The 26,120-nt window shown below is 36.5% G+C and overlaps 3 protein-coding genes and 1 pseudogene across 6 annotated transcripts in view; 1 reads left to right on the top strand and 3 right to left on the bottom strand.

Moving 5' to 3' along the window:
- Positions 1 to 3,268, bottom strand: part of LOC134270524 (histone H3.3A) — a 4,916-nt gene extending 1,648 nt beyond the window's left edge. The window contains exons 1-2 of one of the 2 annotated variants that reach the window (XM_062752751.1): positions 3,132 to 3,268; positions 12 to 163 (exon numbers count right to left, since the gene is read on the bottom strand). In XM_062752751.1, the coding sequence (XP_062608735.1) occupies positions 12 to 111 (100 nt within the window). In that variant the 5' untranslated portion in view covers positions 112 to 163; positions 3,132 to 3,268. Of the gene's footprint in view, positions 1 to 11; positions 164 to 285; positions 353 to 3,131 lie in introns of those variants that run through there. The other variant, XM_062752752.1, reaches the window with a different exon arrangement.
- The window catches only part of LOC134270537 (mannose-1-phosphate guanyltransferase alpha-A-like), a 25,965-nt gene extending 2,327 nt beyond the window's left edge, over positions 1 to 23,638 (top strand). The window contains exons 3-13 of one of the 3 annotated variants that reach the window (XM_062752779.1): positions 12,610 to 12,713; positions 13,251 to 13,443; positions 13,576 to 13,635; positions 13,898 to 14,028; positions 14,457 to 14,486; positions 14,658 to 14,672; positions 16,697 to 16,825; positions 17,152 to 17,296; positions 22,395 to 22,487; positions 22,645 to 22,816; positions 23,111 to 23,638. In XM_062752779.1, the coding sequence (XP_062608763.1) occupies positions 12,610 to 12,713; positions 13,251 to 13,443; positions 13,576 to 13,635; positions 13,898 to 14,028; positions 14,457 to 14,486; positions 14,658 to 14,672; positions 16,697 to 16,825; positions 17,152 to 17,296; positions 22,395 to 22,487; positions 22,645 to 22,816; positions 23,111 to 23,211 (1,173 nt within the window). In that variant the 3' untranslated portion in view covers positions 23,212 to 23,638. The remainder of the gene's footprint in view (positions 1 to 12,609; positions 12,714 to 13,250; positions 13,444 to 13,575; positions 13,636 to 13,897; positions 14,029 to 14,456; positions 14,487 to 14,657; positions 14,673 to 16,696; positions 16,826 to 17,151; positions 17,297 to 22,394; positions 22,488 to 22,644; positions 22,817 to 23,110) is intronic. The other 2 variants (XM_062752780.1, XM_062752781.1) reach the window with 2 other exon arrangements.
- LOC134270540 (putative nuclease HARBI1) overlaps positions 1 to 26,120 on the bottom strand; it is a 319,031-nt pseudogene that overhangs the window by 130,066 nt on the left and 162,845 nt on the right.
- On the bottom strand, positions 23,624 to 26,120 carry LOC134270542 (uncharacterized). Its single transcript, XM_062752784.1, has 2 exons — positions 26,051 to 26,120; positions 23,624 to 24,671 (listed from the first exon to the last, which is right to left on the bottom strand). Exon 2 carries the CDS (start codon positions 24,644 to 24,646, stop codon positions 23,738 to 23,740), a length of 909 nt encoding a protein of 302 aa, XP_062608768.1. The 5' UTR covers positions 24,647 to 24,671; positions 26,051 to 26,120; the 3' UTR covers positions 23,624 to 23,737.

The raw sequence follows: 26,120 nt of genomic DNA, 5'->3' as shown, positions 1-26,120 counted from the left end.
AGATAAATTACCTGTTGATGGGGCACTTTTCCTGGCTGCTTTGGTGGCCAGTTGTTTCCTGGGAGCTTTTCCTCCTGTCGACTTTCTTGCTGTCTGCTTTGTTCTGGCCATTTTGGTTTTCAATGTAATTTCACTTCAAGTTTTTTCTGTTATATATAGGCAGCTGTAAAGTGAAAGGTCTTTATTATGTGTACAAAAGTGACAAGTGATTAAACAGACATCCTAAGGGTAAATTAATTAATTGTTTGTTGAGGACTGATCAGTACTCAGGTCACACAGAATTACCTGTCAAGTGTGAACCTATAACCAGTTGTGTGAGGATTATTATAATGACTGAGGCAAAACTGGTTAAATCTGGATCAGTCTGGTTTTCCTCACCAAACAGGGTCCCAAAATTTGATGATGTAATAACTATAAATAAATTCCTGTGGTAAGAAACAGAGTCCAAAATTTGATGATGTAATAACTATAAATAAATTTCTTTGGTAAGATTTATTTTTAGAATAACCAGTTTTATCCTGTTCTGTCAAAGGTGAATTGAGGATGTATTCCTCAAATATTTTCAAGTTATTGCAAAATGTTTTCATTTAATTTTTATATGTCACTTGATCAAAGTATTGGAGAGGACATTTATTGTTCCACCTTAAGTTTTGTCTAAAGAAGTCTCAATGAAACTCAACAGTAGCAATTATTAATTACCATGTGAACTTGTGCAAGCAACATTCAAAATGGCCACTGTTGCCATGGAAATAGAGGGGGGAAGATCAGAGTGACACATGCTATTGTTTGCTATATTTTCGGGGGGGGGGGGGGGTCTGTCATTGTTTTGTTCTGCATTTGGTTTTAAAAGAAATACAAAAAGACTCTAGCTGAATAACATATATTTGTTTTGTATTTGCAATTTTAGATATGGTAGAGATATATATCTCATTCAGAATACCTTATCAATTTTGAAAAAAAAAAAAAAAATTATTTCACATTATTTAAGGAGGCTGGGGGGTCAACAATTTAACCACAAAGTAACCACCAGATTTAACTTATTTTTTTAGATATGGTATCTTAAGCTGTTAACATTCATTTGACAAAGAAAAAATTCTTAAATTTTAGTTTTAAATTTTGACCATTTTCTATATCTTTATATGGAGCTCTCCTTTTAAAGGAGATAGAAATAGTCTAAAAATGGCTGTCACCCCCCAGCCTCGTTAAGGAATCACTGTCTAGTTAGGAGGGTATGTCAGGGCATCAACAATAGTGGGAAACATGGGATAATTTGCATAACGGGCTTCGCCCGTTATGCTTAAATTATCCCATGTTTCCCACTATTGTTGATGTCCCTGACATACCCTCCTAACTAGACAGTGATTCCTTATATTTCCATTTCATTGTGAAATAAAATTGTAGATTTAGACTTTAAAAATGTAGATAAATAGATTTAAATCACATGATGACTTCCATGCCAATTTCAATAGTCCTCGCCAACCGACGTCAAACACAAAGGCAGCCGCACGAGATTTACATGCATATTTGGCCTCCTTAGCGTCAGACACAGAGACAGATGCGCACGAGAATTGCATGCGTATTAGGCCTTTTTAGCTCCCGACCTATCGACCTGCCTAATTTACATTCCGGCAGAATTATCAAGAAATAAACTACCCCTAACTTTCAAAGAGTTATCACAGAGAAAAAAAATTGAAATGGAAATATGAAAGTTTTAACCTTAATACAAGCAACATGTTTTGTGGTCGGAATGCTGTGTTTTGTGCAACAGCTGCAAATTAATACTTAACAAACAAACTAACATTTGTAGATGTAATTTAAACAATCCAATGCTTTCCTTTGTTGTGTTTGTTTGTTGTTATACCTCCCTCTCAAGAATTTTTACTCACATGGAGACTCCAACACTTACCAGTGAAGAGCAGCAAATTTTGACCTACAATGAAGCGCATTGAAGTGGTAAAATTTTCCGTTTGGATGAAACGTTCTGAGTCATGTTTTGAACGTCAATTACAACATAATGACACGACCATATTTTTAGAAACGAGAAAGAAATATTCGTCGTAATGTTTTAGGACACTCCATTCTTCGCGACAAGCAATATGAGTTACACTGAAATGGAGCTTTAAAAAAATTAGAAGAGAGAGTTTGGAGACTCTCCGCTTCTGTAAAACAAAATTTGCAACGAAAATGTACATATTTTTGAACTTATCATGTCTATTGAAGTCACCACAACACATGTTTCGGTCGAACACGTGTTTACTCGGTGTTTATTTAGACCGTCAATTTCATTGGTTATTATATTTATGGAAAACCTGTTCTACAGGTATTCGAATAAACAAATTGACCGTTTTACCCATTTCTAAAGAAATGGGCGTGTCATAAGATGTCAATAAATGTTCTAAAGATAGCTCAAAACGTTCCATTCGAACGGAAAATTTTACCACTTCAATGCGCTTCATTGTATACTTGACACTTTAGGGCCTTTGAGCAGTGAGGGATCTTTTTCATGCCAGCATCTACTGTAACACAGCACTTCAGTTTCATCTGAAAGACCGACCTCCATGCCACATCCCACTGTGGGATTCGAACATAATGATCAACTCCTTACTCCACCACTCTAGAGCAGATGCTCTTACCATATACTGCGCCATGCAGGCGACTCCACTACAAACGAGTTCCGATTGAAATTTAGAAGAAGATAACTTATTAAATTTTATAGTGAATTATTAGATTTCAAAAATGTTTTCACTGTATTGCATAAGAAACTGTTGAATGTTGATTGAACCAATGATAGGCTCATGTAGAGAAGTATGCTGCTGATCCTCTTGAATTTAAAATACAATTACTAGAATTTAAATAGATTTTAAATAGTTTATTAAGTTTATGATAATATACATTGTACAAGTTGACATGGTTATTTGCATACATGTACTAGCTACTCAGTAAATAAAAATTATAAATAAAATATATACAGATATTTATTAGATTCTTAAAAGTAAGTTATAAAATAGAACCTCATTTACTAGTCAATGCCATCCTTCTCAATGCTTCTAGCATTAATGTCTGTTTTATTTGATTTTTTTTATTTAAAACACAAGATATTAAATTAATGGTACAAATGAACTTTAACAAACTTCACATGAAAACTTTAATTCTTTGTCTGATCTGAACTCGGCACACTGGACAGTTATTAATTTTTTGCCCACATTCCATACATGTGACTAAATGACCACAATCACCAAAGACACAACCAGGAGCTGCCTCCATACAGATCACAATCACCAAAGACACAACCAGGAGCTGCCTCCATACAGATCACAATCACCAAAGACACAACCAGGAGCTGCCTCCATACAGATCACAATCACCAAAGACACAACCAGGAGCTGCCTCCATACAGATCACACATTCTGAAAAGAGAATAAAAATAATGAACATAGGCTGATGAAAGTTATTGTAATCACCCCCCCTCCCCTCCCCCTGAAGTTTTGTAAAATAGAGACTGTTGATACAAGTCTGTCTTAATCCAGTTTTTTAATAAACCATTTTCAGTTTGCTTCAAATGAAGATTACATTTAAGATTTATGTTAAAGTTTTCCAGACCTGCTAAATCAAATACTATTTTTGTACAAGTTTTGCATCATCAATCTCCTTTATTCATGGCTCTGTAATGTTATTTCTTTGTGCTTTCCTTCATGACATCAATTTATTCTCCCATCAAGCCCATATTTTTTCCCTGCAATTTCTCTCCACCACTTTGTTCTATCTTTTTTGTGTACTCTGAGAAATTATTCTTTGCATTACCGGGTATTTATTTTATATATATATTTAATTATACAAGTTTATTATCCATAGAGTTGAATTGCTGTAGATATTACCTTTTTAGCTCACCTGAGCCGAAGGCTCAAGTGAGCTTTTCTGATCACATTTTGTCCGTCCGTCTGTCTAGCTGTCTGTCTGTCCGTCTGTAAACTTTTCACATTTTCGACTTCTTCTCAAGAACCACTGGGCCAATTTTGACCAAACTTATTACAAAGTATTCTTGGGTGAAGGGGAATTTAAATTGTGAAAATGAAGGGCCAAGTCCCCTCACAAGGGGAGATAATCAAGAAAAGACAAAAATAGGGTTGGGTCATTAAAAAATCTTCTTCTCAAGAACCACTGGGCCAGAAAAGCTGAAACTTATGTGGAAGCATCCTGGGGTAGTGTAGATTCTAAATTCTTAAAATCATGACCCCCGGGGGTAGGGCGGGGCCTCAATGGGGAATCAAAGTCTTGCATAGAAATATATAGGAAAAATCGTTAAAAATCTTCTTCTCAAGAACCACTGTGCCAGAAAAGCTGAAACTTATGTGGAAGCATCCTTAGGTAGTGCAGATTCTAAATTGTTAAAATCATGACCCCCGGGGGTAGGGCGGGGCCCCAATAGGGAATCAAAGTTTTACATAGCAATATATAGGAAAAATCTTTAAAAATCTTCTTCTCAAGAACCACTGGGCCAGAAAAGCTGAAACTTATGTGGAAGCATCCTTAGGTAGTGCAGATTCTAAATTGTTAAAATCATGACCCCCGGGGGGTTGGGCGAGGCCCCAGAAGGGAATCAAAGTTATACATAGAAATATATAGGAAAAATCTTTGAAAATCTTGTTCTCAAAACTACTGGGCCAGAAAAGCTAAAACTTATGTGGAAGCATCCCGGGGTAGTGTAGATTCTAAATTGCTAAAGTCATGACCCCCGGGGGTAGGGCGGGGCCACAATGGGGAATCCAAGTTTTACAAAGAAATATATAGGAAAAATCTTTAAAAATCTTCTTCTCAAGAACCACTGTGCCAGAAAAGCTGAAACTTATATGGAAGCATCCTTGGGTAGTGTAGATTCTAAATAGTAAAAATCATGACCCCTGGGGATAGGGCGGGGCCCCAATGGGGAATCAAAGTTATACATAGAAATATATAGGGAAAATCTTTGAAAATCTTCTTCTCAAGAACTACTGGGCCAGAAAAGCTGAAACTTATGTGGAAGCATCCCGGGGTAGTGTAGATTCTAAATTGCTAAAGTCATGACCCCCGGGGGTTGGGCGGGGCCATAATGGGGGATCAAAGTTTTACATTGCAATATATAGCAAAAATCTTTGAAAACCTTCTATTCAAGAACCAATGAGCCAGAAAAGCTGAAACTTATGTGGAAGCATCCCGGGGAAGTGTAGATTCTAAATTGTTCAAATCATGATCCCCGGGGGTTGGGCGGGGCCACAATGGGGAATCAAAGTTTTACATAGAAATATATAGGAAAAATCTTCTTCTCAAGAACCACTGGGCCAGAAAAGCAGAGAATTATGTGGAAGCATCCTGGGATAGTGTAGATTCTAAATTGTTCAAATCATGACCCCCGGGGGTAGGACGGGGCCACAATTGGGAATCAATTTTTACAATGTTGAATCAAAGCATCCTATCGTAGGGTAGATTTCAAATTGTTTAAATTATGATCAGTTGGGTACGGTGGGGTCACAATATGTATTACAAGGAGGAAATCTGGTAAAGAACAGAATGTTCAAAGCTTCTCAGGTGAGTGATGTGGCCCATGGGCCTCTTGTCTATCTTTGCCATTGGTTGGTTCTCTGACATCACATTGCGTTTTGGTGGTGGACCGTTGAGTGTCACACACTTGTTCACAGGCATGGTTCTGGGACACACTCGAGCTGCTGAAATAATCACTCCATTCCTTGGAAGGGAAAAATGTTGTGCTTTCCGAGTTTGTTTTCACTTTTCTGGCTCTTTCTATAAACAAAATAATTTTTTTTGATTTTATATCTTTTTTGGCAAATTATAATGCTGCAGTCCTGGCTGCTAAGATGGAGATAGAAGACCTTTTTTGGGAGGGGTTGTCATGGTTAACAAGACTTCAATAGATTACCTGTCGGTGGGAACGTGTGTGATCCTGGCTGCTGAGACTGGAATGTATGGTTGTGTTGATGACGGTAGTGGCGATGGTGGTTGGGAGGGGTGTCTGAGATGAATTACCTGTTGGAGTTGTTCCTGACTGTTAGGACTGATATGAATTACTTGTTAGAGAAGGGGTTGTTCCTGACTGTTAGGACTGATATGAATTACTTGTTAGAGAAGGGGTTGTTCCTGACTGTTAGGACTGATATGAATTACTTGTTAGAGAAGGGGTTGTTCCTGACTGCTAGGACTGATATGAATTACTTGTTAGAGAAGGGGTTGTTCCTGACTGTTAGGACTGATATGAATTACTTGTTAGAGAAGGGGTTGTTCCTGACTGCTAGGACTGATATGAATTACTTGTTAGAGAAGGGGTTGTTCCTGACTGTTAGGACTGATATGAATTACTTGTTAGAGAAGGGGTTGTTCCTGACTGTTAGGACTGATATGAATTACTTATTAGAAAAGGGGTTGTTCCTGACTGTTAGGACTGATATGAATTACTTGTTAGAGAAGGGGTTGTTCCTGACTGCTAGGACTGATATGAATTACTTGTTAGAGGAGGGGGTTGTTCCTGACTGTTAGGACTGATATGAATTGCTTGTTAGAGAAGGGGTTGTTCCTGACTGCTAGGACTGATATGAATTACTTGTTAGAGAAGGGGTTGTTCCTGACTGCTAGGACTGATATGAATTACTTGTTAGGGAAGGGGTTGTTCCTGACTGCTAGGACTGATATAAATTACTTGTTAGAGAAGGGGTTGTTCCTGACTGCTAAGACTTAGATGAATTACCTATTAGAGGAGGGGGTGGTCCTGGTTACTAGGACTGATATGAATTACTTGTTAGAGAAGGGGTTGTTCCTGACTGTTAGGACTGATATGAATAACTTGTTAGAGAAGGGGTTGTTCCTGACTGCTAGGACTGATATGAATTACTTGTTAGAGAAGGGGTTGTTCCTGACTGTTAGGACTGATATGAATTACTTGTTAGAGAAGGGGTTGTTCCTGACTGTTAGGACTGATATGAATTACTTGTTAGAGAAGGGGTTGTTCCTGACTGCTAGGACTGATATGAATTACTTGTTAGAGGAGGGGGTTGTTCCTGACTGTTAGGACTGATATGAATTACTTGTTAGAGAAGGGGTTGTTCCTGACTGTTAGGACTGATATGAATTGCTTGTTAGAGAAGGGGTTGTTCCTGTCTGTTAGGACTGATATGAATTACTTGTTAGAGGAGGGGGTTGTTCCTGACTGTTAGGACTGATGTGAATTGCTTGTTAGAGAAGGGGTTGTTCCTGACTGCTAGGACTGATATGAATTACTTGTTAGAGAAGGGGTTGTTCCTGACTGCTAGGACTGATATGAATTACTTGTTAGGGAAGGGGTTGTTCCTGACTGCTAGGACTGATATGAATTACTTGTTAGAGAAGGGGTTGTTCCTGACTGCTAAGACTTAGATGAATTACCTATTAGAGGAGGGGGTGGTCCTGGTTACTAGGACTGAGTTAATTATCTGTAAGAGGAGGGGGTGTTCCTGTCTTCCTGACTGCTAGGACAAAGATGACTTACCTGTTGATATAGTGGTTTTCCTTCCTGTTATGGTGGCCAATTGTTTTGTAGGAGCCCTTCCCCCAGTTGACTTTCTATAAGTTGGCTTTGTTCTGCCCATTTTGACTGGTATTCTCTCTTTTTTTAGCTCACCTGAGCCGAAGGCTCAAGTGAGCTTTTCTGATCACATTTTGTCCGTCGTCCGTCCGTCTGTCCGTCTGTCTGTCCGTCTGTAAACTTTTCACATTTTCGACTTCTTCTCAAGAACCACTGGGCCAATTTTGACCAAACTTGGTACAAAGCATCCTTGGGTAAAGGGGAATTTAAATTGTTAAAATGAAGGGACATATCCCCTCGCAAGGGGAGATAATCAAGAAAAGACAAAAATAGGGTGGGGTCATTAAAAAATCTTCTTCTCAAGAACCACTGGGCCAGTAAAGCTGAAACTTATGTGAAAGCATTCTGGGGTAGTGTAGATTCTAAATTGTTCAAATCATGACCCCCAGGGGAAGGGCGGGGCTACAATGGGGAATCAAAGTTTTATATAGAAATATATAGGAAAAATCTTTGAAAATCTTCTTCTCAAGAACCACTGGGCCAGAAAAGCTGAAACTTATGTGGAAGCATCCTGGGGTAGTGTAGATTCTAAATTGTTCAAATCATGACCCCCGGGGCAAGGGCGGGGCCACAATGGGGAATCAAAGTTTTATATAGAAATATATAGGAAAAATCTTTGAAAATTTTCTTCTCAAGAACCACTGGGCCAGAAAAGCTGAAACTTATGTGGAAGCATCCTGGTATAGTGTAGATTCTAAATTGTTCAAATCATGACCCCCAGGGGAAGGGCGGGGCCACAATGGGGTATCAAAGTTTTACATAGAAATATATAGGAAAAATCTTTGAAAATCTTCTTCTCAAGAACCACTGGGCCAGAAAAGCTGAAACTTATGTGGAAGCATCCTGGTATAATGTAGATTCTAAATTGTTCAAATAATGACACCCGGGGGAAGGGCGGGGCCATAATGGGGAATCAAAGTTTTACATAGAAATATATAGGAAAAATCTTTGAAAATTTTCTTCTCAAGAACCACTGGGCCAGAAAAAGTGAAGCTTATGTGGAAGCATTCTGGGGTAGTGTAAATTCTAAATTGTAGGAATCATGACCCCCGGGGGAAGGGCGGGGCCATTATAGGGAATCAAAGTTTTACATAGAAATATATAGGAAAAATCTTTGAAAATCTTCTTCTCAGGAACCACTGGGCCAAAAAAGCTGAAACATATGTGCCCATGGAAGGATCATGGGGTAGTGTAGATTTCAAAATGTCTAAATTATGATCAGTGGGGTAGGGTGGGGATGTATTATGTATAACAAGGGTGAAATCTGGTAAAGAACAGAATGGTCAAAGCTTCTCAGGTGAGCGATGTGGCCCATGGGCCTCTTGTTTTTCCTTTACTTAGTCAGCTGTAACAAAAATACCTTTATTACACAAAGTAAAATAAACTGCCTTTATTCATAAGTAACCAAAAATTAATCCAACATCTTTAGGTTGAAATATGCAGACTTTACGAGGTCAATTTAACAGAAATATACCTTTGGGTGGCAGACTTGCAACCAGTCTAGCAATTTTTATTACTGAGAATTTTTAAATTTAATAGACTAAGTATTCTTATTGAAGCAAAAACTGGTCAATTCTGGATCTCTCTGGTTTTGATGATGTAATTACTATTTATAGATTTCAGTAATCTTGATCATCAATACGCTTGTTTTTATAATGCGATAGATTTGAAGCATCTTGATGATAAAGACTAAGATTTCAGGTATCATGGGAAAATTAATAAGATTTATTTTTAGAATAACCAGTTTTATCCTGTTTGGTTCACAACAGAGAGTTAGAATTTTATGGTGTTTTTAATTGTTTTGTTGTTTAATTGATTTCTTTAAAGTTACCTTGAATAAAATTTTGGAAGCATATACTGTTTTCTTGAACTAATATTTGTCCATATAGTAAAATGCAAGCAACATTCGAAATGGCCACCCTTCATTACCATGGAAACTGAATTGCAAGGACAAATATTTCATTCAACCTTTGAAGGCTTTTTATGCTTGTTTTTTTTTTAAAGAGAGGCTTTAGCATGTATTTTAAAAGCAATTTGGTAATGTCTTTAAATGGCTCAAATGTGTTATCAAGGGATAATTATTTCAAAATGCAGAATAACACGTACAATATTGTGTGGATGACCTTATTATTTAATTTGAATTCAGTTGCCCTCAGAATGGACTTTTGTTTATTTCATATACGAATGTTTATATAGCATACAAGTCCCTGGTAACAAGTAAATGTACGTACTAATATTCTAATATTTTCGAATGACCAGATTGGGTACTTTATTTAAAGCATGTGTTCCCTTTAAAATTGAAAAGGTGAAGGTTAAACTTCACAATACATCATGTTATTTGTTGAATGGCATATACCTGTACCTATAGCTTTGCAATAATGATCGGGTTTACATGGAATTTAATTAACATCAATCTGGATATTTTAAAAACTCTGGGCAGTTTAAGTCTCTGTGTCAGGATGGTTTATTAAACTTATTATTACACTCCATTTCTAAGAAGAGTCTAGGAAGAAAAACATAATAAACAGAAAATAAAAATCAAAGTACTGAAAGTACTGCTACGAGTTGATGGTATTGTTTGTATATAGTTTAACATCCCTCTCGAGAATTTTTACTCATATGACTAGACGCCACCACTTGCCAGTGGAGACCTAAACTTGGCACTTTAGGGCCACTGAGCAGTGGGGGATCTTTTTCATACCAGCATCTACTGCAACACGGAACTTCGATTTATACGGTCTCATCTGAAGGAGTGGTCGCCACATCCCACAGTGGGATTCGAACGCACGATGAAAGAATAAACTCCTTAATTTGTGACTCTAAAGCAGATGCTTTAACCACTGCGCCACACACCTAACTTGATGGTATTGAATATATAATGTTACATGAATTGAGGTTTCTGATCCATATTTGGGTTATGTGTGTTATGTACTATGATGAAAAAAAAACAGCTTTTCACACAAATACTAGTATCTCAAACTAAGAGAACCAATCTTTCACAATATTACAAGTAGGGAATTATAACTTACAAAAAGTGCAAAATGGATTACCAGGGTAAATCATTAATATGCACATGGAATATTTTCATTATTTTCTTAAATTGACAAATAATTTGACACTTTCAGTGTTCAGTGCACATCAATATGTTCCATTTCTGATGATTAAGCCACTCTTAAATTTCAAATCTACTTTCATTGATATGCATATTACATAATTCAAAATTCTTGATTTGGTTACTATAATTACTGTAAACATGGAAATATTGACAACGTGCTAATTTTGACTATATTGACGAATTTTTTCTCTCGCGTCAAACTTCACAATCATTATATATAAGAACTGACACAGACAGTTGTACAACTTTACGGCTTAATATCCCCCATTCCCCTCCCCCCCCATTAAAACTATATCAAAGTTACTGGGGTTTTTTTTGGATTGTAAATAGTTGTGAAAACATATAGTCAATTTTTTATTAAAAAGCATTGAATCTAGATAAGTATGTCATCTTGGTCTTTGCTTTTAGCATCGTGAACTTTCAGGACCCATTTCGTTATAGGTTTTGTTGTCATGGAACTGTTATAGGTTTTGTTGTCATGAAGCTGTTACAGGTTTTGTTGTCATAGAACTGTTACAGGTTTAGTTGTCATGAAGCTGTTACAGGTTTTGTTGTCATAGAACTGTTATAGGTTTTGTTGTCATGAAGCTGTTACAGGTTTTGTTGTCATAGAACTGTTACAGGTTTGTTGTCATGGAGCTGTTACAGGTTTTGTTGTCATGGAACTGTTACAGCTTTTGTTGTCATAGAACTGTTACAGGTTTAGTTGTTATGGAACTGTTATAGGTTTATTTGTCATGAAACTGCTATAGGTTTTGTTGTCATGAACATTTTCAGCTTTTGTTGATATGGAACTGTTATAGGTTTTGTCATGGAACTGTTACAGATTTTGTTGTCATAGAACTGTTGCAGGTTTAGTTGTTATGGAACTGTTATAGGTTTATTTGTCATGAAACTGCTGTAGGTTTTATTGTCATGAACCTTTTCAGGTTTTGTTGTCATGGAACTGTTACAGGTGTTGTTTTCATGGAACTGTTACTGGTTTTGTTGTCATGAACCTTTACAGGTTTGGTTGTCATGAACTGTTACAGGTTTGGTTGTCATGAACTGTTACAGGTTTGGTTGTCATGGACACTTTACAGGTCATGTTGTCATGGAACTGTAACAGGTTTTGTTGTCATGGACACTTTATAGGTTTTGTTGTCATGGACACTTTACAGGTTTTGTTGTCATGGAACTGTCACTCATTTTGTTGTCATGGACACTTCCTGGTTTTGTTGTCATAGAACTGTTACAGGTTTTGTTGTCATGAACTGTTACAGGATTTGTTGTCATGGAACTGTTACAGGTTTTGTTGTCATGGAACTGTTACAGATTTTGTTGTCATGGAACTGTTACAGGTTTTTGTTGTCATGAACTGTTACAGGTTTTGTTGTCATGGAACTGTTACAGGTTTTGTTGTCATGAACTGTTACAGGATTTGTTGTCATGGAACTGTTACAGGTTTTGTTGTCATGGAACTGTTACAGATTTTGTTGTCATGGAACTGTTACAGGTTTTGTTGTCATGAACTGTTACAGGATTTGTTGTCATGGAACTGTTACAGGTTTTGTTGTCATGGAACTGTTACAGATTTTGTTGTCATGGAACTGTTACAGATTTTGTTGTCATGGAACTGTTACAGGTTTTGTTGTCATGGAACTGTTACAGGTCTTGTTGTCATGGAACTGTTACAGGTTTTGTTGTCATGGTACTGTTACAGGTTTTGTTGTCATGGAGCTGTTACAGGTTTAGTTGTCATGGTACTGTTACAGGTTTGGTTGTCATGAACTGTTACAGGTTTTGTTGTCATGAACTGTTACAGGTTTGGTTGTCATGAACTGTTACAGGTTTTGTTGCCATGGTACTGTTATTGTGTTATCCTTAATGTGAATCATTCCTTTTTTAGGTTCCCCACATGAAGGAAGTGATACTGATTGGATTTTACCAGCCAAATGATGCCTTAAACAAGTTCATCAGTAGTGTACAGCAAGAGTTCAAAATCCAAGTCAGGTAAACATAGACAAAGGGCACAGAAAACCATCTATTACATGTACAGATATGTAATATTCTCTTGTGGTAAGATAAGGAAATATCTAAAATTTTTGTAATCAAAATTAAATTTCACTTGTCATATGATTTTTCATTTACTTCCAATATGTGTTTTCATATTAAGCCAGAAGTTATTTGAAGTGTATTGTCAATTTGTGACTGGTAGAATTTTAAAGTTACATAGAAAGGTGATTGAGAAAAATATATATTAGATGGATTAGAAATTTTGCTGATTTTTATTTTTAACCACCTGGTAACTCTTGGTAATAAGACACTGAATTTTTCCTTTTTTACATCTTATTTATTGATTCTATAAGTAAATGCATGCAGAAAATTTGCATCTTACTGATATTTTTTTATATAACAAATAAAATATATTTTCACAAACAGACTGCTTCGCATAATTTCATGAAAAGAAGTTCAGGCTATAATGAAAAGTGATTTCAGTATGACATCTTACTATAGATTTGCCGTATTTTTTTTTATATACGACATTAGATACCTCCAGGAGTACACAGCACTAGGGACAGCGGGAGGATTGTATCACTTTAGGGACCAGATCCTGGCGGGGAATCCAGACAGCTTCTTTGTGATGAACTCGGATGTGTGTGGGGATTTCCCTCTCAAGGAAATGTTATCCTTCACAGTTCAGAAGGGGGGTGGATCCCACTGTACAATACTAGGCACAGAGGTAAGATTGGGTCTCCTTATCAGAATTATGTGTACATGTATAACATTTACATTCACATTAATTTTGTTTTAAAAAATATTGGTTTTTTCATATTATATTTTTTATATGGAGAATTATCTTCTTCTTTTTAAGGCAACAAGACAACAGTCCCTAAATTATGGCTGCATTGTTGAGAACAAAACTACTCATGAGGTATTGTTTGATAAGGATGTGCATCAACTTTGCTCATCAGTTACATTTCGAAATTTTCTCTATGCATATCATGATATTGATAATTTCTTTGTTAAAATTATTTAAAAAAAAAAAAAAGAAAAAATCATATCTCTTGCTGAAATTCAGTATTAATATTTAATGAAATTAATGAGTACATTTATTTAAAATTAGTGCAGATTTAATTAAAGATTATGCATCAGCTTTGCTTTTTTTGTCATTAGACTACTGTTGATTACTGTAGGTTTTACATTATGTGGAAAAGCCAGAAACTTACATCAGTACCATCATTAACTGTGGGGTCTACTTGTTCTCTCCCGACATTTTCTGTACCCTGGAGAAGATCTTCAAAAAGAACCAGGAAGACAACTACAAGTAAGGGAGATAATCAGTACATAAAGGGGAGATAATCACTGTAGCTTAGAGGATTTGTAACAAAACAACCTGTATGTAACTACTAAATGTATACATGGTTAGAATGAATAGAATATTTGAGCTATATTTTTCTTTAATCTTTTAATAATGATCATAGTAGGTACATTTATATAGATAACTGGTTTTTAATGAATGCAAAATATTTACAACTGCAGTGAGTGAAAATTGCATTGATTAAACACTGCATCCTAAAATTACAAAAAGGTGGCCTTGAATTTGTTCAATTTTTCAAATGAGGTTTCACATTAAAGAAAACACATCACACTTCTTTATCTCTCTTCTGTCTTGGCACCACAGACATTTATTAGACCTGTAGTTTGTAGAATGAATGAATGAATGATGCAGAATATGAATTATGGTACTTTCAGTTTCCAGACAGGAAGTGGGTGTTATTCTGGGTAATTGTGCATGATTTTGTTTGCTACATTTAAATTGTCATGAAGAATGCCAACATGCAGTAACTTAGGAGCTACCAATACAGAAATTGCACATTTTGTTTTTCTCGCCTTTATTTATGTTTGTGAATTAAGCTTCCCAGAATGACTTTGAACTGAACATTTTGATTTGAGGTCTCATGAACGGGAGTAAGTATCAATTTCTCTGTCTGTCAACCCTAATGGTCCTCTCTTGTTCATATTGTTGGGAAAACAGGTTTAACCCACAATGTTTTAGAAATACTCAATATATCGTGGTGTTTGTGATTTGTAAAATTTTAAAAGGAGTAGATGACATCATGATATGTTTCCTTAAAGTACATGTCTATCAGTGGATGTCTTTCATTGTTTATGATTCAGATAAAGCATGCAAACATTGAATGGTGTAGGGAATAGTCTAACTGCATGCCATAGGGATTAAAGAGTGTCCCATCTAGACACCTAGCCTTTTCTGTTGTACAATGTTAATTATACTAATAAACAGGAAAACTATTCTTACAAGCTTTTAAAATTGACTGTAAAAATTGATCAGGTTCAGTAATTTCTTTTTAGCTCACCTGAGCTGAAAGCTCAAGTGAGCTTTTCTGATCACATTTTGTCCGGCGTCCGTCTGTCCGTCCGTCTGTCCGGCCGTCTGTCTGTCCGTCTGTCTGTAAACTTTTCACATTTTCGACTTCTTCTCAAGAACCGCTGTGCCAATTTCAACCAAACTTGCCACAAAGTATCTTTGGGTAAAGGGGATTCAAGTTTGTTCAAATGAAGGGCCACGCCCTTACTCAAGGGGAGATAATTGGGAATTAATGAAAATTTGGTGGCAGATTTTAAAAATCTTCTTCTCAAGAACCACTGTGCCAGGAAAGATGAAACTTATGGGGAAACATCCTCAGGTAGTGTAGATTCAAGTTTGTTCAAATCATTACCCCCGGGGGTAGGGCGGGGCCAAAATGGCCGACCTAGGTTTTACATAGAAATATATAGGAAAATTCTTTAAAAATCTTCTTCTCAAGAATGACAAAGCCATAATTCATCATATTTATATGGAAGTATGCTCAGGTAGTGTAGATTCAAGTTTATTCAAATCATGACCCCTGGGGGTAGGGCGGGGCCAAAATGGCCGACCAAAGTTTTAAATGGAAATATATAGGAAAATTCTTTAAAAATCTTCTTCTCAAGAATGACAAAGCCATAATTTATCATATTTATATGGAAGCATGCTCAAGTAGTGTAGATTTAATTTTGTTCAAATCATGACCCCTGGGGGTAGGGCGGGGCCAAAATGGCCGACCAAAGTTTTACATAGAAATATATAGGAAAATTCTTTAAAAATCTTCTTCTCAAAAATGACAAAGCCATAATTTATCATATTTATATGGAAGCATGCTCAGGTAGTGTAGATTCAAGTTTGTTCAAATCATGACCCCTGGGGGTAGGGCGGGGCCAAAATGGCCGACCAAAGTTTTACATAGAAATATAGGAAAATTCTTTAAACATCTTCTTCTGAAGAATGACAAAGCCATAATTCATCATATTTATATGGAAGCATGCTCAGGTAGTGTGCAAATTATTAAAATAAAGGAGTGAAAATTGCAGATTCAAGTTTGTTCAAATCATGACCCCCGGGGGTAGGGCGGGGCCAAAATGGCCGATCAAAGTTTTACATAGAAATATATAGGAAAATTCTTTAAACATCTTCTTCTGAAGAATGACAAAGCCATAATTCATCATATTTATATGGAAGCATTCTCAAGTAGTGTAGATTCAAGTTTGTTCAAATCGTGACCCCCAGGTGTAGGGCGGGGCCAAAATGGCTGACCAAAGTTTTTAAAGATACATATAAGAAAATTCTTTAAAAATCATTTTCTAAAAAATAGCAATTCCATGATTGGTCATGGGACTACTTTTGGATTTAAACTTTACAATAAAAAGCCATTTTCTACTTTTTCCTACCCTTAGTGCTCAGGTGAGCGATGTGGCCCATGGGCCTCTTGTTTTTCTTTCTTTCTTTCTTTTTATTTTGCTTGAATTTATTTCTTAATAGCAATCTTTTATACACAATGGCTTAAAAAGTCTAAGAATTATAATCTTTTTTTTTGAACTACAGATGTATGTTATTTTGTTATTACCGTAGCCATATTTTTTGTGGAAAATGTTTAATCCCCTACATCTTTTGACAGCTATGACCCCAGTCTTCAGTTGAATGAGAAGATCAGACTAGAACAGGACATCTTTGTTCCCATGGCTGGTTCAGGGAAGCTGTATGTGTACCACACCGATAGATTCTGGAGCCAGATCAAAACCACAGGGTAGGGGGGTTACAGGAAGTCTTAGAATAGTAGATATAACTGGTACCATTTTTATTAAGACTGTAAACATATATAGAAATAGTAGATATATCTACTACTGTAAAAAAAAGTTTTATACATCAGCAGTCAATAATACTGCATAATATTTTTTTTAAATTCATGGTAGAAAATTGCCTAGATTTCTTAGATTGTCACTCTACCTATAAATGTACTTTAAGTAAATAACATATTCTGAGGTATACACACAGCTATTTCGGTGGTCTGCATAGATTAATCTTGCTGATGATTAGAAGTTCTATTGAATGACTTTGTTCCTTTACTTTCAGAGCTGCCATTTATGCAAACCGACATTACTTAGCTCTATACCAGGATCTGCACAGAGAGAGGCTGGCTAGAAATGGGGAGCTGAAGCCCCAGATCATCGGGGACGTGTACATCCACCCCACAGCGGATGTCCATCCAACAGCCGTGGTAAGGCCACAGATTGTGAATATAATAACACTGTGGTAAGGCGGCAGATTATTAAAATAATAGCACAGTGTTATCTGCAACAGCTAAGGTAAGGCCGCAGATTGTGAACAGATTAACACAGTGTTATCTTGTCAGCTGTGGTAAGGCCACAGATTGTTAAAGCGGCACAGTGAGTCAAAATCATATCTTAATTTTAAGATTCTGTAGCATACAGAGAAAGACTTAAGAAAATTAGGAGTATATAGCGAAGCTATGACAATTCAACTGCAAGAATTGACTGCACAATATAAGTGCCGGAAAAACACAGGTTGTATTAACCGTTTCGTTGTTTCGTATATGTCAAGGTCACGCTTCTCTTATTTTTAGCTCAAACTTGTAAACAAATTCAACTGGAGCATGCAAAGGTGAGAGATATGTTCTAACAACTTTTTAAAAAGATTGCATCAATTTTTTTGGTTTACTTATATTCATTCGTGGATACCTGAGACCATGGTAACTATGGAAACTTATTAAACACTTTTCTGCGCACGCGTATGATAGGAAGGAAGAAGTACCAAGGTATATTGCAATATTTTCGTTCTGGGGCAGACAGAAATTATTTTTACTTTTATTTTTCCCCATAAAATTTTAATTTTTAGGTTCTGAAACCTGTAATTTTCTGAAACCTAATACTTTAAGGAATTGAACAAAATTTACAGAGGTCATGCGAAAATTCTACATTTGTCAATTTTCCCCCTTGTGCGTCACTGTGCCACTTTAATAGATTAACACAGTGTTAGCTTGTCAGCCTTGGTAAGGCCGCAGATTGTTAACAGATTAACACAGTGTTATCTTATCAGCTGTGGTAAGGCCGCAGATTGTTAACAGATTAACACAGTGTTATCTTATCAGCTGTGGTAAGGCTGCAGATTGTTAACAGATTAATGCTGTGTTATCTTGTTATGTGTGCAGTTAATTAGAAAAAAAATTCACAAATGCTTAATACTTCCAATTTAAATGCATTGAAAATACTTGAATTCCCTGTATTTGATTGATTAAGTTGGTTATTTTGATGTAATAAAAAAGGTGTTTATTTTTAGGTCACCTGAGTAAACTCAGGTGACCTATTGCTATCTGTTTTCGTCTGTCGTGCGGCGTCCGTCGTGTGTCGTGTGTTAACATTTGAACATTTTCAGCTTCTTCTCTGCAACCACTGAACCAATTTCAACCAAATTTGGCACAAAGCATCTATGGGTTAAGGGGAACAAAAATTTTGAATTTCATGATCCCTGCCCCCCCAGGGGCCTGAGGGGTGGGGCCAAAACCACTAAAATTAGTGCAATCTTTAAAAATCTTCTTCTTTACTCCTGGACATCAAGCAGTCAAACCATTAGCATGATTGTAATCAACATTGAGTCCTCTTTCAAAATTGTGAAATTCATGGCCCTGGGGTCAGGGGTTCTAGTGCTAGGGCGGGGCTAAATAAGTATATAGTGAAAAAGCATTATTTCTTTGAAAATCTTCTTCTCTGCTCCTGGGTATTAGATAAACCAACTAAGTACATAGTTATGATGAGCAAGGGTGCCTCTACCAAAATTGTGAATTTTATGGCCCCAGGGTCAGGGGTTCTGGTGTTAGGGTGGGGCTCTATTGATTATATATAGTGAAAATACATGATTTCTTTGAAAATCTTCTTCTCTTCCCTTGGGTATTAAATAAACCAACCAAGTACATAGTTATGATGAGCAAGAGTGCCTCTACCAAAATTGTGAATTTTAAGGCCCCAGGGTAAAGGGTTCTGGTGTGGGGGGGGCTCTATTGATTATATAGTGAAATACATGAATTCTTTGAAAATCTTCTTCTCTGCTCCTATGTATTAAATAAACTAATTAAGTGCATAGTTATGATGAGCAAGAGTGCCTCTACCAAAATTGAGAATTTTATGGCCCAATCGTCAAGGGTTCTGGTGTTTGGGGGGGGTGGGGCTCTATTGATTATAAAGTGAAAACACATGAATTCTTTGAAAATCTTCTTCTCTGCTCCTAAGAATTTAATAAACTAACTAAGTACATAGTTATAATGAGTTAAAAGTGCCACAACCAAAATTGTGAATTTTATGTCCCCATTGTCAAGGGTTCTGGTGTTGGGGGGAGGGGGTGTTCTATTGATTATATAGTGAAAATACATGAATTCTTTGAAAATCTTCTTCTCTGCTCATAGGAATTAAATAAACTAACTAAGTACATAGTTATGATGAGCAAGAGTGCCTCTACAAAAGTTGTGAATTTTATGGCCCCAGGGTCAAGGATTCTGGTGTTAGGGGGGGCTCTATTGATTATATAATGAAAATACATGAATTCTTTGAAAATTTTCTTCTCTGTCTCTGGGTATGAAGCAGATGAACTACCTATATAGTTATGATGAGCAAGGGCCCTAATCTTGCAGAATTGTACATTTCAAGGCCCCGGGGTCAGGGGGGGGGCTCTACTTATATACTGAAAATGAATTAATTGTTTGAAATCTGCTCCTTTGTATTTATAAAACATTTATTTATTTTTTGATAGGCAATTTTAAGGGTGCCTTTAAAAATTTGTGCAAAGTGTGGACCTAGGGTCAGGGGTTTATGTCACAGTGTTAGGGGCACTACTGATTATTGCTGAATATTATTGATTAGTTGGAGTGCATTTTTGTTCCCCTACCCTGCGTATGGGTATTCAGTAACCAAGCTAAGCAATTGCTAAGTGTATTGTTATGATGATCAATGGTGCCTCTTTCAAAATTGTGAATGCCATATAGCATCTGGCTTAAAACATGAATCAAATTCAATACACTGTAACTGGAAAGTTGTTGCATAATGCTCAGGTGACCTATAAGGCCCGTGGGCCTCTTGTTTTCTTTAAAGTAAATCACAAACATATAAGAGCAGATTACATAAAATGTTACCATTTATGACCACAATGTAATTGTGAAAAGTCTACATGTTTTAAGGTTTATTGATACTCTGATAAAAGAGGTAACTCTTTAATGACACAAATGTCTCATTACTTTATGAATTTTTAGGTCACCTGAGTAAACTCAGGTGACCTATTGCTATCTGTTTTCCTCCGTCGTCGTGCGTCGTGTGTTGTGTGTCGTGCGTTAACATTTGAACATTTTCATCTTCTTCTCTGCAACCACTGAACCAATTTCAACCAAATTTGGCACAAAGCATTTATGGGTGAAGGGGAACAAAAATTGTGAATTTCATGGTCCCTGCCCCCCTGGGGCCTGGGGGTGGGGCAAAAACCACTAAAATTAATGCAATCTTTAAAAATCTTCTTCTTTACTCCTGGACATCAAGCAGTCAAACTGTTTGCATGATTGTAATCAGCATTGAATTCTCTACCAAAATTGTGAAATTCATGGCCCCTGGGTCAGGGGTTCTAGTGCTAGGGCGGGGCTAAGTATATAGTGAAAATGCATTATTTCTTTTAAAATCTTCTTCTCTACTACTGGGTATTAAATAAACCAACTAAGTACATAGTTATGATGAGCAAGAGTGCCTCTACCAAAATTGTGAATTTTATGGCCCCAGGGTCAGGGGTTTTGGTGTTAGGGTGGGGCTCTATAGATTATATAGTGAAAATACATGAATTCTTTGAAAATCTTCTTCTCTGCTCCTGGGTATTAAATAAACTAACTAAGTGCATAGTTATGATGAGCAAGAGTACTTCTACCAAAATTGTGAATTTTATGGCCCCAGGGTTAGGGGTTCTGGTGTTAGGGCGGGGCTCTATAGATTATATAGTGAAAATACATGAATTCTTTGAAAATCTTCTTCTCTGCTCCTGGGTATTAAATAAACTAACTAAGTGCATAGTTATGATGAGCAAGAGTGCCTCTACCACAATTGTGAATTTTATGGCCCCAGGGTCAGGGGTTCTGGTGTTAGGGTGGGGCTCTATAGATTATATAGTGAAAATACATGAATTCTTTGAAAATCTTCTTCTCTGCTCCTGCGTATTAAATAAACTAACTAAGTGCATAGTTATGATGAGCAAGAGTGCCTCTACCAAAATTGTGAATTTTATGGCCCCAGGGTCAGGGGTTCTGGTGCAAGGGTGGGGCTCTATAGATTATATAGTGCAAATACATGAATTCTTTGAAAATCTTCTCTGCTCCTGGGTATTAAATAAACTAACTAAGTGCATAGTTATGATGAGCAAGAGTACTTCTACCAAAATTGTGAATTTTATGGCCCCAGGGTCAGGGGTTCAGGTGTTAGGGTGGGGCTCTATTGATTATATAGTGAAAATACATGAATTCTTTGAAAATCTTCTTCTCTGCTCCTGCGTATTAAATAAACTAACTAAGTGCATCAATATGATGATCAAGAGTGCCTGTACCAAAATTGTGAATTTTATGGCCCCAGGGTCAGGGGTTCTGGTGTTAGGGTGGGGCTCTATTGATTGTATAGTGAAAATACATGAATTCTTTGAAAATCTTCTTCTCTGCTCCTATATAGTTATGATGAGCAAGGGCACTAATCTTCCAGAATTGTGAATTTCAAGCCCCTAGGGTCAGGGGTACCATGGGGGGGGGGGGAGGAGGCTGTACTTATATACTGAAACTGGATGAATTGTTTGAATTCTGCTCCTTGGTATTAATCAAATATTTTTGAAAAGCAAGGGTGCCTTTTCAAAAATTGTGCAATGTGTGTATCTAGGCTTAAGGGTCAGGGGTTCATGTGTGATAGGGGCATTACTGATTATTACTGAATATTACTGATTACTTGAAATGCATTTTTTGTTCCCCTACCCTGCCTATTGGTATTAAGTAAACAAACTAAGCAACTGCTAAGTGTATTGTTATGATGATCAATGGTGCCTCTTTCAAAATTGTGAATAGCATAGCATCTGGCTTAAAACATGAATCAAATTCAATCACTGGAAAGTTGTTGCATAATGCTCAGGTGACCTATAAGGCCCATGGGCCTCTTGTTTAAATTGAACAGTCTTTTTTGTTTGATTAATAGTCATTTTAAAAGTAAGAAGCATTTATTTGCCACTTTCTAGACAAAAGTTTCTGAATACTCTAATGAAATGAATTTCTCCTAATTTGTTGATATTCTGATTTGTAGCTTGGTCCCAATGTAAGTGTTGGTAAACATGCTGTGATTGGAGAAGGTGTGAGGGTCAGGGAATCCATTGTTCTAGAGGGCGCTGTTCTACAGGTACACTCATAAGATATAATGCTGTATGACACGATGTTCCAAGTACTAGTACATGTAGTTGATATGTCTTAGGCTTTAAATGTAATTTGAGATGGGTAATATCATTATTGTAATCCTATGGTGACTTTATCGTGAATCCCGCTCGTTTGTATTGTAGGATAACTGCTGTGTGCTGTACAGCGTGATTGGCTGGAACGTTACCATAGGAATGTGGACTCGTGTGGAAGGCACACCTAATGACCCCAACCCCAACAAACCATTTGCCAAAGTCGATGTCAAGGACACATTTAGTCCTGAGGGGAAACTCAATCCATCCATCACTGTCATTGGTGAGTTATATAGCTTGTATACTCACATAGGTTCATAAACATATACATCTATAATATTGAGTGCGGAAAATGCAAATCCATCCCATTATTGAAAGAGGTACAGCTGTATTTGTATTAAGTTCAAAGTAAGAAAAATAAAAGGATCATTTTTTAAAATCAAAAACAGATAAAGTTTGTTTTTGTTAAAAAAAATCCTGATTTTGAAAGTTCGTCATATCAATAGTGTACATTTGTTGGGGCCTATATCGCAGGATGTTAACTAGTAAATAATTTTATTATTTCTTTCCTTTATAGGGAGTAATGTACAGGTACCCTCTGAGGTGATCTTACTGAATGCCATAGTGTTACCCGACAAATCACTCAGTGGAAGCTGCAAGAACCAAATCATCCTCTAGTGTTACCATGGCAATCTCCCAGAATGCACTGCCAACATCATTCCCAACATGCCATTTTTGTTCCTTCATTACTTTCTGTAAACGTTTTGAACGATTTCATTCTAAATGAGTTTGTTATTTGTACATGTATATAGTAATTTATTAACACTTTCATATTCATTAAATATCTATTTTCCTATTGCTTTGCTATAAGAATATGTTCATAATATTTATAAAGTATTTTGAGACATTTATTTACAGAGAAGTCTATGCTTATATACGTGATATTTTTTGCGGTGATTCAGTCATTGCATCAGATACTTTGAGAGTGCTCATTTATATTTTAGGGATCTGATTTAAGAGGAATTCCATAATCTTATACAATTGAACCATATATTCTATGTACTCCATGCTTTGGTATCATTAAACTTGAAATTGATGAAAGAAAGTATGCCCGTCTTTTTTATTTAATATGAATATTCCAGTGATTTTACAATTTATGACAGTATGACAGTAGGTTGTGTCATTTCTAATTGTTTCAGAAATCTTAATTTTCTTGTGATATTTTTATGTCATATGCATGTATAAAATCAGAAACCCCAGATTCAGTCACAAGTAGTTTTCCATTGTTAATATCATAGAACAGATTCTTTGGTATGAAATTCATCTCTGGAAATGTTTTTACAAAGTGGCCATCTTTGTGAATTAGTCCCAGCTGGTTACTATCGAGACACGTGATGACGTAATCTCGGACTGATGCAATACCAAGAGGCGTGTCATACATAGGTACCTCCCACTGGAAATTCCCGCTAAAGTCACAACACACAACCCGACTTCCTTCATTGTCACTCAAATAAATTGAACCCATCTTTGCCGATGGATCTGAAATGGCAAGAAATTTTCCGAACGGCCTTGTGAATCCTCCGAAATCCTTATTCTCTGTAAGACCTCGTACGCTGTCAATGGTCAATTTTATCCTTCCTTTCATGTCCATCATTCTTAGAGTAGCATCAGGATCCATAATGTCACACGTCACAAACAGACGTGATTTACCGTAAACAAGGCCAAAACATTGGGAATTTCCTGGGATTGTGAACTTCTTTCTAGAGTTCTTGAATCTATGATCATCCACGTTGACAAAAATGATGCTGTCCTGTTGTGTAAGAGCGATTTCGTTTTCGCTGGTGTAGGTCATATCTCGGCAGTCTGATGGGACAGCAGCGTCCAGCAGGAAGTTAAAATGGCGGTCAAACAACTTAATCTTGCTGTTCTTCTCATCAAACATAACGTACTTCCCGTCTCGGAAACTGCACACTTTTTGAATGGAGCATTCGTTCTTATCTTTCTTGCCCCGACAGTTTATTTTGTGGGAAAATTCCAGATCTAAGTCACCCTCCTCACGTCTCCTACCTCCCCAGCTTCTGGTTTGTGGGTTTCTCTGACTCTTTTGTGCCATTTAAAAGCTTCGTGTCCTTTGTGATCTGTAAAGCAGAGAGAAAGCTTTTTGTGCCCATAGTACTAATCTGATATTTTCATTGCATTGAAAATGTACCATCTATGATTTTGTTAAAATTTAATGAAACATCCTAAGATTTCGATGTTTTGGACAGGTAACTGTGAACCATTCAAGATAACATTTTTTATAGCTCGTCTGAGCAGAAGGATCGTTTTTGAAGTAAACTTTTCACAATTTTGACTTGAAGAACACTAGAAGTCAATTTTGACCAATCTTGCCTCAAAGCACGAGTCACACCTCTTTCAAGGTGAGATAATTAAATAAGATTAAGTGATAATGTTTTGGCATCCAATTAAAGTCTCCCTCTCAAGAAACTTTAGGTTTGAAAAGATGATTCATCTGAAAGCTCATGGCAATGTGTAGACTCAGTTTTTCTTCAAATTACGACCCATTAAGGTAGGGTTGGATTACAATAAGTGATCTAAGTTTTACATGGGAATATAAAAGAATCAATTTAATCTCTAAAAATGGTCTTGAGAACGACAAAGCCCCGATGATGGAGAAAGATCGGTAAAGGTAATCAATCAATGTTATTTTTTAAACCTTCCTTTCAAGAACAGTAAACCCTACTTAGTCATACAAAATATGACAGCATCATCAAGTTGTGTTTAGGTTCAAACTTGTTCAAATCATAGAGTGGGGCCACAATAAGCATTAATCAAATAATAACATAGAAATTAATTATTTTCAAGATAACAAAAGCCCTGATTATACTTGTATTTTAAATTTGGTTCCGTATTGTATTTGCATCTTCGCTAGCCAAAAAATTTGGTCGCCAAAATGGTCTCATGGGTACATAACTCTACAACATCTTCGCTAGCCAAGGGTTTCCGATCCGATACCTACTCTACAATGTGTATTTGGGGAAAACGAAAGAACTAATTTGACTCAGGTTAGCGAAAAACATTGGTCGCCAAAATGGTCTCATGGGTCATTACACTCAAAAAATGAGTCACTTCATCATCAGAAAATTTTTTAATTTAATATATTGCACAATGTCATGCAGTAAAACTGCATAAATTTACAATGAATTTACAGTTAATGGAAGTTAAACACAAAAACATAAGTAATTGAATCTTTTATGTTTATTCTTAGTCCATGCACATTCACCAACCAAATTTTATTCGAGTACGAGGAGCATCTCCGAATCTCTCGACCTTCTTCTATTGTTTCAATGTTTCTGTAAGGTTGAGATGACAGTTAAAAAATGAGAAACGGTGAACTTTTCGTTAAATTATGATGGAAAGAACACATTATAACGAGAATTTAATTCAATGAACCCATTTGCTACATTGCACAATGCACATCCAGTGTTTTAAAAACTACTAAGAAGTTCATTTTTACCTTGATAATTCAGCAGTACGAAGTCAAACTTGGTAAATGGTGATCAACTTCTTTCCCCTTAAAGAACAAA

Source organism: Saccostrea cucullata, unplaced genomic scaffold (genome assembly GCF_032062105.1).
Source record: "Saccostrea cucullata isolate Sc308-1 unplaced genomic scaffold, CSIRO_AGI_Scuc_v1 ctg281, whole genome shotgun sequence".
Lineage (NCBI taxonomy): Eukaryota > Metazoa > Mollusca > Bivalvia > Ostreida > Ostreidae > Saccostrea > Saccostrea cuccullata.
The sequence above is the reverse complement of the archived record's forward strand: the minus strand, read 5'-3'. Positions and strand labels throughout refer to the sequence as shown.